The 12,716-nt window shown below is 43.9% G+C and overlaps 1 protein-coding gene across 2 annotated transcripts in view; it reads right to left on the bottom strand.

Moving 5' to 3' along the window:
• The window catches only part of TPCN2 (two pore segment channel 2), a 41,595-nt gene extending 34,159 nt beyond the window's left edge, over nt 1-7,436 (bottom strand). Inside the window, exon 1 of one of the 2 annotated variants that reach the window (XM_060765492.2) lies at nt 7,124-7,436. In XM_060765492.2, the coding sequence (XP_060621475.2) occupies nt 7,124-7,247 (124 nt within the window). In that variant the 5' untranslated portion in view covers nt 7,248-7,436. The remainder of the gene's footprint in view (nt 1-7,123) is intronic. The other variant, XM_060765498.2, reaches the window with a different exon arrangement.
• Nucleotides 7,437-12,716: the final 5,280 nt, after the last annotated feature.

Raw genomic sequence — 12,716 nt, 5'->3', positions numbered from 1 at the left:
AGCACCTGCCACCAAGATGCCTGGAGGTGGACTGTTCCTCAGCCTCGACTTCTGCCTGAGAGTTATTCCTTCACTAGTCTTCACCAGACAGAGGGGTGTAGCTTCCTAATTGGTCTCATTCACAAAACCTTCAAAACCTCTCTGTGTTCTGCTACTTTCTTCCTTGATGACAGGCCCAATGGTGCAGACAGGCTTATGTGCTCGATTTTAATGCACCATCGAATCTAATGCACACCTCCATTTTGGTGGTGTAATTTAGCTAAAAAAAGCTGTGCATTAGCCTTGAGTAAATCCAGTACTTCCCTTAAGGTCTCAAAAATCAAGCAGATCTCAAAAATCAAGCAGGCTCACTGCAGACAGTTAAGCAGTCTGCACCCAAGTCCTACAGAGCTTTATAGATCACAAACAGCACTCTGAAAGGGAGTTCCAAAATTGGGAGGGGGGGGGACCAAACGTGTGGCAGGGAAGGCCTGCTACTCACAAAGTGTGGTCTTATTTATTTATTTATTTATTTATTTACAGTATTTATATACCACCTTTCTCACCCCTGGGGGGACTCAAAGTGGTCTACTGCGCTACCACGTCCCCGGAAGTGGCTCTGGAGGTGTTTATTGGGCGGACTTGCAGCAGAAGCAGGTAAGGAAGCACGAGGGATAGACTGCACATGCACGCTTCTTATATATGCCCAATGGAAGTGGAGCACTTTCTAAAAGTTGCTGCTCAACTAAAGTGACTGAAAGGTTTTGTAAAGGAAAAGGCTTTCCCCTGAATACTAAAATAATATATAAATATTAAAATAAATATAGCGTCCCTACTTCACGGATTTTCACTTATCACGGACGGTCCTGGAATGGAACACCCGCAATAAGTGAGGGAACACTGTAGTGGTTTAAATGTTGGACTAGGACTCTGGAAGGCTTGGATTCAAATTTCTACTCAGTCATGAAAAACGGAGTGGTCAATTCTCTCAAGCTTAGAGGAATTTTCCCCTGAATAAGGTTTTTTCCAAGGAAACCCTAGGATAGGGTTATCATAAATCTGAGTCAACTTGATTTATTGATGTTATGTGCAAACTTTGATCACACTCCTCCCAATATTTACACTGAAAATCCAGATCAGTGTAACATTTACAAATATGCTAGACAAAGTCATTGCTAGCAGGAAGTCTGCAGCAACAGTCTTTGCCTGTGTTGTATAGCACAGAAAAAGACAATGACATCAACCATACAGTCCACCAGCACAGAGATAGCTTTATTACTTGACACATCTAATATGCCTCTTGCACAGAAATTGGCCCATTGTGCATCCCACAAGAGGGCTGGGATATATCCAGTATCCTTTTGAACTGGTTTGTTTATTAAAGATGAGATTACTAAATATGACAATATCATCCTCAACAGAGGTTTCCATACACTTCCACATCTTCCAATGTGACAAACACACACACACTGCTCTCACCCCCCTTTCAGGTAAAACTTCACTCTCAGCCAATGTTCCCCAGTGCAACTTAATTCAGCTCCCATTTCAGTGTTTGAAGTGACAGGTGTGCAGACCCGCAAAGCAAATGCTGACTCAGTCATCCATCTGCCACTTTGCTGTTTGTAAGCGGTCTGGCTTTTTAAAACATCATATCTCATGGGCCTAGTTAATATTTTACACAGAAACATTTGTAAGTACAAAATAAGCTCTGAGGTCTTGTGTGGGTTGGAGCTGAGTTATATATATTTAATGGGCAACAGCTAACTGGCTCCATGCAAGCTGCCTTCTGTAACTGTAACAAACCTCACAGATATGTTTCAACTGAATGGAGAGAGGCACTTCAAAAGCAATCCCATACTAACACAAAAACATGACATCTGTCTCCACCTCAGAGACATACATGAAATGATTTCCAAACAGCACATTCGTGAATAAAAGAGGTTTTGTGAGTGGATTTGTATGTGGAGCAAAGATTCCGAGAAAGTGACATCTCAAAGTATGGAACTGAGATCGATCCCAAGAATGAATCATCTAAAACAGTGGTTCCTAAGCTTTTTTTTGACCAGGGACCACTCTCCAATATCAGTACCAAAAGGTTTACAAATCAGGTTTTGGTCAACTTTAGATTTGGTTTGGTTATTTGGGGTGCTCATAAAGACAATTACATTGGCTAGACCACTTCTAGCAGCCTACATTCTAGCAACCTGTATAGGATGGGATAACACTCCCCCTGAAGACATAGGTAGGCAGCTTGTGGATGTTCCTGGATTCATCGCTGACCTAGAGGTCCAGGTGTCGACGGTGACAAAGAGTGTCTGCACAATTAAAGCTTGTGCACCAGCTGCACTTGTACCTTGAGACGTCAGATCTGCCCACAGTACTCCATGCTTTAAGTTATATCCTGTCTAGATTATTTTATTGATTATTTATTTACTACGCTTCTATACTGCCATTCTCAGCCTGAGGGCGACTCATGACGGTTTACAAAATGGCACAATTTGATGCCCACAACAGTACAAAAATAGTTTAAACATTAAAAACATTTAACATAGATTAAAAAATCATTACAATTAACATCAATAAACATAATAAAAAACCATAAGTCCTCTGCATTTCATTAATCACTTATTGTCCAGTCACATTATCCAGCCGTTCCGAGATCAGAGTTTCAAAGCTACACTGCATTTGGGAAGGCCTGCTCATATAGCCAGGTTTTAACTTTTTTGCGAAATATTAAGAGGGTGCTCTATGTGGGGCTGCCTTTGAAACTTCAGCTGGTCCAAAGATCAGTGGCCAGGTTACTAACTGGGGCCCCGTATAGAGAGAGAACCACTCCCATGTTATGGCAACTCCACTGGCTACCAGTCAGTTTCCAGGTGAAATACGAAGTGCTGGTTATTACCTTTAAAGCCCCAAAATGGTTTGGAAACAGACTACTTGGCTTACTGCCTCTCTACATACAAGCCTGCCCGGGCGCTTTAATCAATGGATGAGGACCTGCTCTCAGTCCCACCCCCATTCCAGGTACAGCTGGTGAGAACTAAAGAAAGGGCCTTCTCCATTATCGCCCCCACCTCTGGAACTCCTTCCCTAAGGAGATTAAAACAGCTCCCTCCTTGCTCTCTTTTTAAAAACGATTAAAAACTTTTGTATGCTCACAAACGTTGAGAGGAGAACATATGAAATATTTGGCGTAAACAAAATGGATTAGAATATGGCAATGACTGCTACTCTGGTTCTAATCTTTTTTCAATTTTAATGTTTTTAGTGTTTTATTAATCTTAATTTTTCGTAATCTATTTTAATAGCTCAGTTAAAATGTAATCTTTAGCTGTGTGCTGTCTAATTCGATATAATGTTTTATTACTGTCTGATATCAATGTGCAATGTGTTATTATTTAATTTATGATAGTCTTATTATTTGTTAGGAGCCCTCGGTGGTGCAGTGAGTTAAACCACTCAGCTGCTGAACTTGCTGACCATAAGGTCGGCAGTTCGAATCCAGGGAGCAGGGTGAGCTCCCGCTGTTAGGCCCAGCTCCTGCCAACCTAGAAGTTCAAAAACATGCAAATGTGAGTACATCAATAGGTACTGCTTCAGTGGGAAGGTAACAGCACTTCGTGTAGTCAAGCCAGCCACATGACCTTGGAGGCATCTATGGATGCTGGCTCTTTGGCTTAGAAACCGAGATAAGTACCACCACCACCACCGCCCCAGAGTTGAACACTACGAGACTTAATGTGAAGGGGAAACTTTTACCTTTACCTTATAAGTTGTTGGTTGCACCTTACGGCACTGAATGTTTGCTACTGTTTGTATGTTGCTTACCACCTTGAGTCCCCATTGGGAAGATAGGGCAGGATACAAATAAAGTTCATTATGATTATTATTGCATTCTGTGGCCACAAAGCATGCTCAGCCTTTCATTGCTGCTGTGGAATCCTCCCACCCATTGGTGCCACTACTTTAGCGTGATGCCAGCCTGTCTAAGTAGGGCCTAGGCCTACGTAGCCTAACTATAAGCAGGAGTGGTCCTGCAATTAATACAAGGTGTGTCAACCACCTCAGGGAGCAGCTTCCAAGTGGAGGACAGCTCACCATCATCCTCTTTAATTCCCTGACCAGTTCCCTCCTGAACTCCCCAGTGGTTCCTTTTTGAGGACAGAACCATACAAACTGGCTCTGTTCCCTAAACAAGCCTGTGATTGATAACCTTATCCCACTGGGGAATGATTGAACCAGCACACAGAATATTCTTTTGTGCTACCTTGAAATGATGGAACCTATCAAAAAGGGAACTGAATGGCAGTGTACTATTGCTATCATTGTCATGTTTAAAGTACAATATTCAAACATAAAGTAATTAAGAAAAACAATTAACAAAGTGATTGAGGAGATAATAGGTAAACTGGCCTTTGATTTGGTAGTGGGGATAGACAATCAACTGTTGACTCTAAGTGTGACACATAAAGTCCACCACAATGGACTTTATATGTCCAGTCTTTCATTTTATCACTTAAGGCTCCCCTGAGTGATGCTAAACTTTTATGACTTCCCCAATCACTGGAATCTGAATTCTGAAAGTCACCAAGGAGAAAGTCACCAAGGGAAGTTTCCTAACAGAGCTTTGAAACTTACTTTTGGAGTACACGTCTCAAAGTCCCCCAACCAGTACGGCCCTATCACACTGCAATTTAAAACAGGGGTCCTCAAATTAAGATCTATGGGCTCGATGGTAATTTACCTGCCCCCCTGGCCTAAACTTTAGACTTAGGGTCGCCCTCAGTCTGAAACGACTTGAAGGCACACAATAACAACAATCCTAATTAATATGACTATCTCATCAGCCAAAAGCAGGCCCGCTCTTCCCATTAAAATGCTGATATGTTTATGTTAGTTAACATTGTTCTCCATTTTAAATATGGTATTGTTCTTTTGTTGTTGGGGTTTGTTTTTTGTTTTTGTTTGTGTTTTTGCATTACAAATAAGACATGTGCAATGTGCATAGGAATTCATGTTTTTTTCAAACTATAGCCTCCCCCCCCCCCCCCCCCAACAGTCTGAGGGACCGTGAACTGGCCCTCCGTTTTAAAGAGTTGGCATGACACTTTAAATCCTGTGGTTGCCTCTTGCAGATTATCCAGTGAGGCCCAGGCCCTCTCTGGCAAAGAATTTTAAAGGCCCCTCCATAAACTGCAAATCCCAAGATTCAACAGGAAACAACCACTAACTCTTTAACAGTGCAGTATGATCATCTAAAACAGACATGGGCCAACTTAAGCAGCTGAGGGGGAAAAGGAAAGTGCCTGAGGCTATTAGGAATTGTGGGAATTGAAGTCCAAAACATTTGCTCATGCCTGATCTAAAACCTTACTGACCTCTATTAGAAAGGGAGCAATATTTCGGTGGCATAAATGCACTCTATGGGAGCCAGCATGGCCTAGTTGTTTGAGTATTGGAAGACATCTCTGAAGAGCAGGGTTCAAATCCCCACTTGGCTACAACGCCCACTGAGTGACCCTGAGCAAGTCACACTCACCTTGCTGAGAGCCCCCTTTCATATAGTAGCCCTTGACCCTCAGCAAGAAGAGGTGACCCCTCCACCTATTTGCAAGGCAAAGACTCCACCAATAACAGGGCGTAGTGGGAGGTGCATAGTGTACAAATGCAGTTCATGCACATCCCTGTTTCCCACAGAGCCCAATGAGACCTGCTTCTGAATAGATCTGCACATTACTCCCTTGGCTGCCTCGCAATCTTTTCTCCAGCAGGAAAAGTACAATGGCAGGGTCTCGAATGGACAGCATCTACATCAGCATGTCTCAACCTGGCGGCTGGGACCCCGGGGGGGGGGGGGGGGCTGACAAGGAGGTTTCAGGGGGGATGCCAAAGACCATCAGAAAAAAACGTATTTCTGATGGTCTTAGGAACCTCTTTGGCAGAGAAGGCTGAATCCTCCCACCAAAAACCCTCCTTGGCTGTAATTGGCCGGCCTCTCAGCCAAGGAGAGGGTTTTCTGAGACTCCACGCGGAGAGGGGAGAGCAGGCGTGTTCAGCGCATGATGCACATGTGCGGGGTGAGGGAGAGCATGCGAGGCGAGGGAGGCTCATGCCAGAGTGTCCCCCCAAGGCATGAGGGTTCTGTGTGGGAAGTTTGGCCCAATGCTATCGTTGGTGGGGTTCAGAATTTTCTTTGATTGTAGGTGAACTATAAATCCCACCAACTACAACTCCCAAGTGTCAAGGTCTATTTCCCCAAACTCCACCAGTGTTCACATTTGGGCATATTGAGTATTCGTGCCAAGTTTGGTCCAGATCTATCATTGTTTGAGTCCACAATGCTCTTTGGATGTAGGTGAACTACAACTTGAAAAATCAAGGTCAATACACACCAAACCCTTCCAGTATTTTCTTTTGATCATGAGAATTCTGTGTGCAAAGTTTGGTTCAATTCCATCATTGCTGGAGTTCAGAACACACTTTGATTGTAGGTTTACTATAAATCCCAGCAACTACAACTAGCAAATGTCAAGGTCTATTTTCCCCAGACTCCACCAGTGTTCACATTCGGGCATATTGCGTATTCGTGCCAAGTTTGGTTCAGATCAATCATTGTTTGAGTCCACAGTGCTCTCTGGATGTAGGTGAACTACAACTCCAAAAATCAAGGTCAATGCTCACCAAACCCTTCCAGTATTTTCTGTTGGACATGGGAGTTCTGTGTGCCAAGTTTGGTTCAATTCCATCCTTGGTGGAGTTCAGAATGCTCTTTGATGGTAGGTGAACTATAAATCCCAGCAACTACAATTCCATAACGGCAAAATCAATCCTCCACCTCAACTTTGGTTCAGTGAATGAAAATGCATCCTGCCTATTAGATATTTATATGAAGATTCATAACAGGAGCATAATTACAGCTATGATGTAGCAACAAAAATAATGTTATGGTTGGGGGCCACCACAACATGAGGCACTGGATTAAGGGTCGGCAGCATTAGGAAGGTTGAGAAACACTGGTCTACACTCTGGAATGAACGCAGTGGAATGAACCTGTCCTTTAGGGCAAAGGGGGAGGGGGGCCAAGGGAGCGAGCCCAGCCCGGGGGCTCCAGGCGCCCTACTTTCCCGGCTCCCCGGAGGCTCACCGTTCCCGGCGGGGCGAGAGAAGGGGGCCGGCGGCTTCGGACGGAGCAAGGGCTGCCTTTCCTTGGCGCCGGGGCCGCCTTCCTCCTCCTCCTCCTCCTCCTCCTCCTTCTTCTTTTCCTTCATGGTTTGGTGCAGCGGCCGGCAGGCGGAAGCGGGGCCCGGCCAGAGTGAAAAGGGCTGCGGGAGCCTCCCCGGAGGCGGAGCCGGGCTGTTGTTGCTGCTGTTGCTTCTGCTGCTGCTGCATCCGCCGCCTTCAGCCCGAAGCCCAGCTCTGCTCCGCCTGCAAACCAGGAACGGGGCGGCGCCGGCTGGAGGGAGTCTTGGCTGAGGCGCAGGTCAGCTCTTGGCCAGCCTGGAAAGGCTCCTACAAGGGCGTGCGACTGCAGTTCATGCACACCCCTGAAACCCCAGGTAGTAAGAAGCCACACTGCTAGGCCATTCAATGCTAATCAAGGTGGGCAAGTGCAACATTCACCCCTAGCTCCAACGGAGCAACAGACCTCACAATATCTGAGGATGCCTGCCATAGATGCAGGTGAAACGTCAGGAGAGAATGCTTCTAGAACATGACCATATAGCCTGAAAAACCTACAACAACCCAGACAAGAATTCTATCTCCCACCCTAGAAATTCCAGAGATATATAAACCCCAGGACCAGGCCCCTAGCCAGGATTTCGATTCGGGGGGGGGGGGGGCTGAGTTTTTTTCAGGGAGGGTTTCGGGGGGGGGGCTGAGTTTCGGGGGGGCTGAGTCTGAGTGAAAGAGAGTCTACCCTAGCAAACCTTTTGTATCGTTACCCCAATACCCCCATGCATATGGGATATATTGAGTATGGTGATCAGATCATGAACAGTTTAAATAATGCACTAGTAAGGCCTTTTCGTGAACCACCATGAGAATTTCGGGGGGGGGAGCTGAAGCCCCTCAAGCCCCCCCCCCCCCCCCCGGCTACATGCCTGCCCAGGACCCTAAGATCTTCTAGGGAGGCCCTGCTTTCAGTTCCGCCTTCTTCACAGACTCAGTTGGCAGGAACGAGGGACAGGGCCTTCTCAGCGGTGTCCCCTCGGTTATGGAATGCCCTCCCTAGGGATATCAGATCGGCCCCCACCCTCCTAACATTTTTTTAAAAAAGTTGAAACCTGGATTTTTGAGCAAGCTTTCCCAAATGCAATGTAACAGACAAACTCTGATCTTCGGAACGACTGGACAATGTGATTGAGTAATGATTTTAGTAATGAGATGCTGTGGATTTATATTTTTATCAGTTTTATTTTATTTTATCAAATGTTATTTATGCTAAATGTTTTAATTGTTCTTTGTTTTGTAGGCATTGAATTGTGCCATTTGTAAACCGCCCTGAGCCAGAAAAACCTACAACAACCCAGACAAGAGTTCTTTCTCCCTTCCTGGACATTCCACAGATATATAACCCCCATTTTCCTAGTTTCCAACAGACCTCACAACCTCTGAGGATGCCTGCCATAGTTGTGGGTCAGAAGAGAATGCTTCTGGGTCATGGCCATACAGCCCGGAAAACTTGCAAGAACCCAGCTTGAGCTGAGTGCAATCACAGCCTCTTCTCTTAGTCCAGGCATGGGCAAACTTGGGCCCTCCCTCCAGGTGTTTTGGACTTCAACTTCCACAATTCCTAACAGCCAGTAGGAGTTGAAGTCCCAAACACCTGGAGGGAGGGCCCAAGTTTGCCCATGCCTGCTTTAGATTGAGTGCACCTTCACATCGCTTTAAGTGCCATGGCTCGATGCAATGGAATCCTGGGGTTTGTAGTTTGTATGTAGTATCCCGTCATTCCATAGCATTAAACCAGGTATAGGCAAACCCAGGCCTGAGGGCCGGATGCTGTCCCTTGGGCTCTTTCCTCAGGCCCTCCTCTCTCGCACCATCCTATTCTTCCTCCTCTTTTTCTTCCTCCTTCTTTCCCTCCTTTCCATATCTCTTTCTTTCTCCTTCCATGCTTCCTTCCCTTCCACCCTTTTGTCCTTCCTTTCTTCCCTCTTTTATTCCTCCTTCCATCTCCATCCTTTTTTCCTTCCTTCCCCTTTGCCTTTCCTTCCATCTCTTTTTCCTCCCTCCCTCCACTCTCTTCCACCCTTCTCTTCCTTCCTTCTCTTTTTCCTTCCTCCTGGAGAATGTTTAGCTGGGAAAAGGATAGTTGAGAGGGAACATGAGAACCATATTTCAAGATTTAAAAGAGTGTCCCATTGGGAAAGAGGAGAAAAACTGATTTTCTGCTGCTCTAGAGACCAGGACGCAAGGAGCAATGGGTTCAAATGGCAGGGAAAGAGATTCGACTGACAAGATTAGGAAAAACTTCTATCCTGTGGAATCCTGGGATTTGTTGTTCATTCTTATTGTGTGCCTCCAAGTCATTTGCTACTTCAAAGGAAAATCTATCATGGGAATGTCTTGCATTTGTTCAAAGGAGATTTGTCTTGGCCTTCTTTTGAGGTTGAGAGAGTTTGACTTGTCCAAGATCCCCAGTCAGTTTTCAAACCCGAACAGGGAAGCAAACCTTGGTCCAATGATTAAACCACTACACCAGGTTGATTCTCACATTTCCAGTTTAGGAAGTGGCATTTAAAGTTCTCAAGCTCAGCAGCTGCACCTCACCAAACTGCAAAGCCTAGGATTCCATAGAAGAAAAGCATAGCAGTAAAAGTGAAATCATAGTGTTATACTTGAGAAATGTGAAAAGACCTGTAATAAAACATTCAGGAGATTCCACCTTAACACGAGGAAGAACTTCCTAACTGTGAGAGCTATTCAGCTATTCAGCAGTGGAACTCTCTGCCCTGGAGTGGTGGAGGCTTTTAAACAGAGGCTGGATGGCCATCTGTCGGGGTTGCTTTGAATGCTTCTTGGCAGGGAGTTGGACTGGATGGCCCACGAGGACTCTTCCAACTCTATAATCCTATGATACTAAAATAAATTTCTAGCACAAGCTTTCATGAACTACAGTCCACAACAAATGCATGTAGGCCACTGTGTGCCAAACATTGAAGCATTGAGGGCAAGCTTATATAGTTGCATTAGAACTTGAAAAACCCAGGCTCCAATTATGAGTGAGCCCTGAAATTCATTTTTGATTTTGGGTTCATTCTCTATCTCTCTGAGCCTGACCTTTGGAGGACAAAACCAGGAGGAGGAGAGGCATGTATGTGTGTGTTTGTTTTTGAGTTGCTTGCCAATTTATGGCAACCCCATTAATTTCATAGGGTTTTCTTAAGCATACGACCTTCATTGAAGGGCAATGTAGAATTACAGAATAATGGCACATGACTGCATAGTGCTGGGATAGGTGTGGGTTCATGTTCACAGGAATGACTTTGATGTTATCTGAAAACTGAACATTCACCTAAACCCAGCTGGAATATCTGGCATTTTTCAGTTTGTATGTAGTAAGAATGCCATAAGGAAGAATGAGCAGGCTTGTCTTCTGCTGCCCTGGAGACTAGGACTCTGAGCAAATTACAGGAAAGGAGATTCCACCTGAAAATGAGGAAGAACTTCCTGACTGTAAGAAGGATTCAACAGTGGAACTCTCCTCTTTGGAATGTAGTAGAAGCTCCTTCCTTGGAAGATTTTAAACAGAGACTGGATGGCCACCTGTCAGGGGTGCTTTAATTGTGCTTTTGCTCCATGGCAGAGGGTTGGGTTGGATGGCCCATGTGGTCTCTTCCAATTCTACGATTCTATGAAATATTTTTTGTAAAAATTAGAGCTTCACTTTACTTGAATAGGAGGTTAAAGCAGTGGTTCAGTGCTTAATGCAATCCCTTTTATCCTCCTTCTTGGGAATTAGAACAGATATTAACTGTTCCGATCTGTAGAAATCACTAAGATTAGGACACCTCTTGCCAAGCAACATTAGAGTGTGGTCAAAGTGCTAACAGTTATTATTGTGGAAGAACACAAATGTTAGGAAGGGCTTCCGTAGTTTGCTTTGCCTGAGCTTACTGGGAAGGGTAAAATTCTGCCCCCATCTCACATTTTCTTACTGCTGAGTTAATTCAGTGTAACTACTTTTGCACTTTGAACTTTGTAGCAGTTGAATAAGACAGAAACAAAGGGAGAAAGTGAGAAAAGAAGAAAGAAGCTGGTGCAAAGCAACTGCAAAAGTGTAGCAGTCCCTGCCATATTTGGACAATAGTAAGGTGTGGATGAGTAGAGAAAAATCCTCCAAAAATCTTCAGACAAATAGTTAAGAAACACAAATAGGAAGAAACAAGAAGGAACAAAATAAGAGCATTTTTGGTCTCTGTGGTCAACATCAAGGAAGTGAGAGAGAGATGAATTTGTTATCAAAGATCTGTGCTGTTTCAGTGGTAAAAGCATCTGTAATATTTGGTAGCATGATAGAAATGGTCACAAAGTGAAAACTGAGAGAAAGTGAAAAGTGAGAGAACATATATATTTTTTTATAAATATTATATTAATATTATATACATAGACCATATTATTTGCTGTTTCTGGCATTGAATCTGTGTTTTGAAAGTGTGGCGTACTATCAAAAGAACTGTTCACTGTAGGAAATTATTTATTGAAGGTATGTTTCTGCAAGAAAAATAGTTATATCTGGAAATCCGAAATACTCCAAAATTGTTCACTTGGGTGGCTGAGGTAGTGGCAGCTTTGCTTTCTGATGGTTCAGTGTACACAAACCTTGTTTCATACACAAATATTATATGCAAAAAACTTTATGTACAAAATTAACTTCAGACCATGTAGATATGAACATAAATGAATTTTCTGGTTAGACTTCCGTCCCACCTCCAAGATCGCTCTCTCAAAATCTCTCTCTCAAAATATCCTAAAACCTGAATATTTTGGAGAAAGGATACTCACCTGTTTCCAACTTTGCTACATTGTTTTCTATTCTGCCATGTGTACTCACTTTATATTGTCTAACTGTAACCCCCCCCCCCCCAAAAAAAGAAAATACTAACCCAGCATTGGTTTGTTACATGAAGTCCACAATGACAGTGTTTTCACCTTCCTTTCACCCCATCCATACCTGCAAAGAGATTGTTGCCTGTGTCACTTTTTAAATCGTGTCAGAAGCAAATTGAGAATATACTGCAAGACAGTCTGGTATGAGAGAATTGGTCGTCTGCAAGGTCATTGCCCAGGGGACACCCAGATGTGTTGCCATCCTGTGAGAGGCTTCTCTCATGTCACCGCATGGGAAGCTGGGGCTGACAGATAGGAGCTCACCCCATCTTATTTAACAAAGTACTGTGCTTCATTTAACAAAGTACTGTAGATGTTTTCTTGGACATTACTTTTGTCTCATAAAATCTGGTACAAAAGTCAAAAATAACATAAAATGAATAGGCAATAGGTGCCAATATTACTAAAGAGAAGCACACATTAACAATTTTCAGTGAACGTTTCATCCAAAATTAACAGTTTGCATATGTGAAGTGAAACAACCAGGTTAGCTACGACTTGCACAAGTAAAAAAAAGTTTAATTCTTCAACAAGCCACTTCTTAAAAGTTCTTCCTCCACTTTTCCAGTGATTTCCATTTAGACCAGTGGTATTTAACCTGTGGGCTGCAGACCACTAGTGGA

Source organism: Anolis sagrei, chromosome 1 (genome assembly GCF_037176765.1).
Source record: "Anolis sagrei isolate rAnoSag1 chromosome 1, rAnoSag1.mat, whole genome shotgun sequence".
Taxonomy (NCBI): domain Eukaryota; kingdom Metazoa; phylum Chordata; class Lepidosauria; order Squamata; family Dactyloidae; genus Anolis; species Anolis sagrei.
Note: the sequence above shows the minus strand (reverse complement) of the source record. Positions and strands in the feature narration are given on the sequence as shown.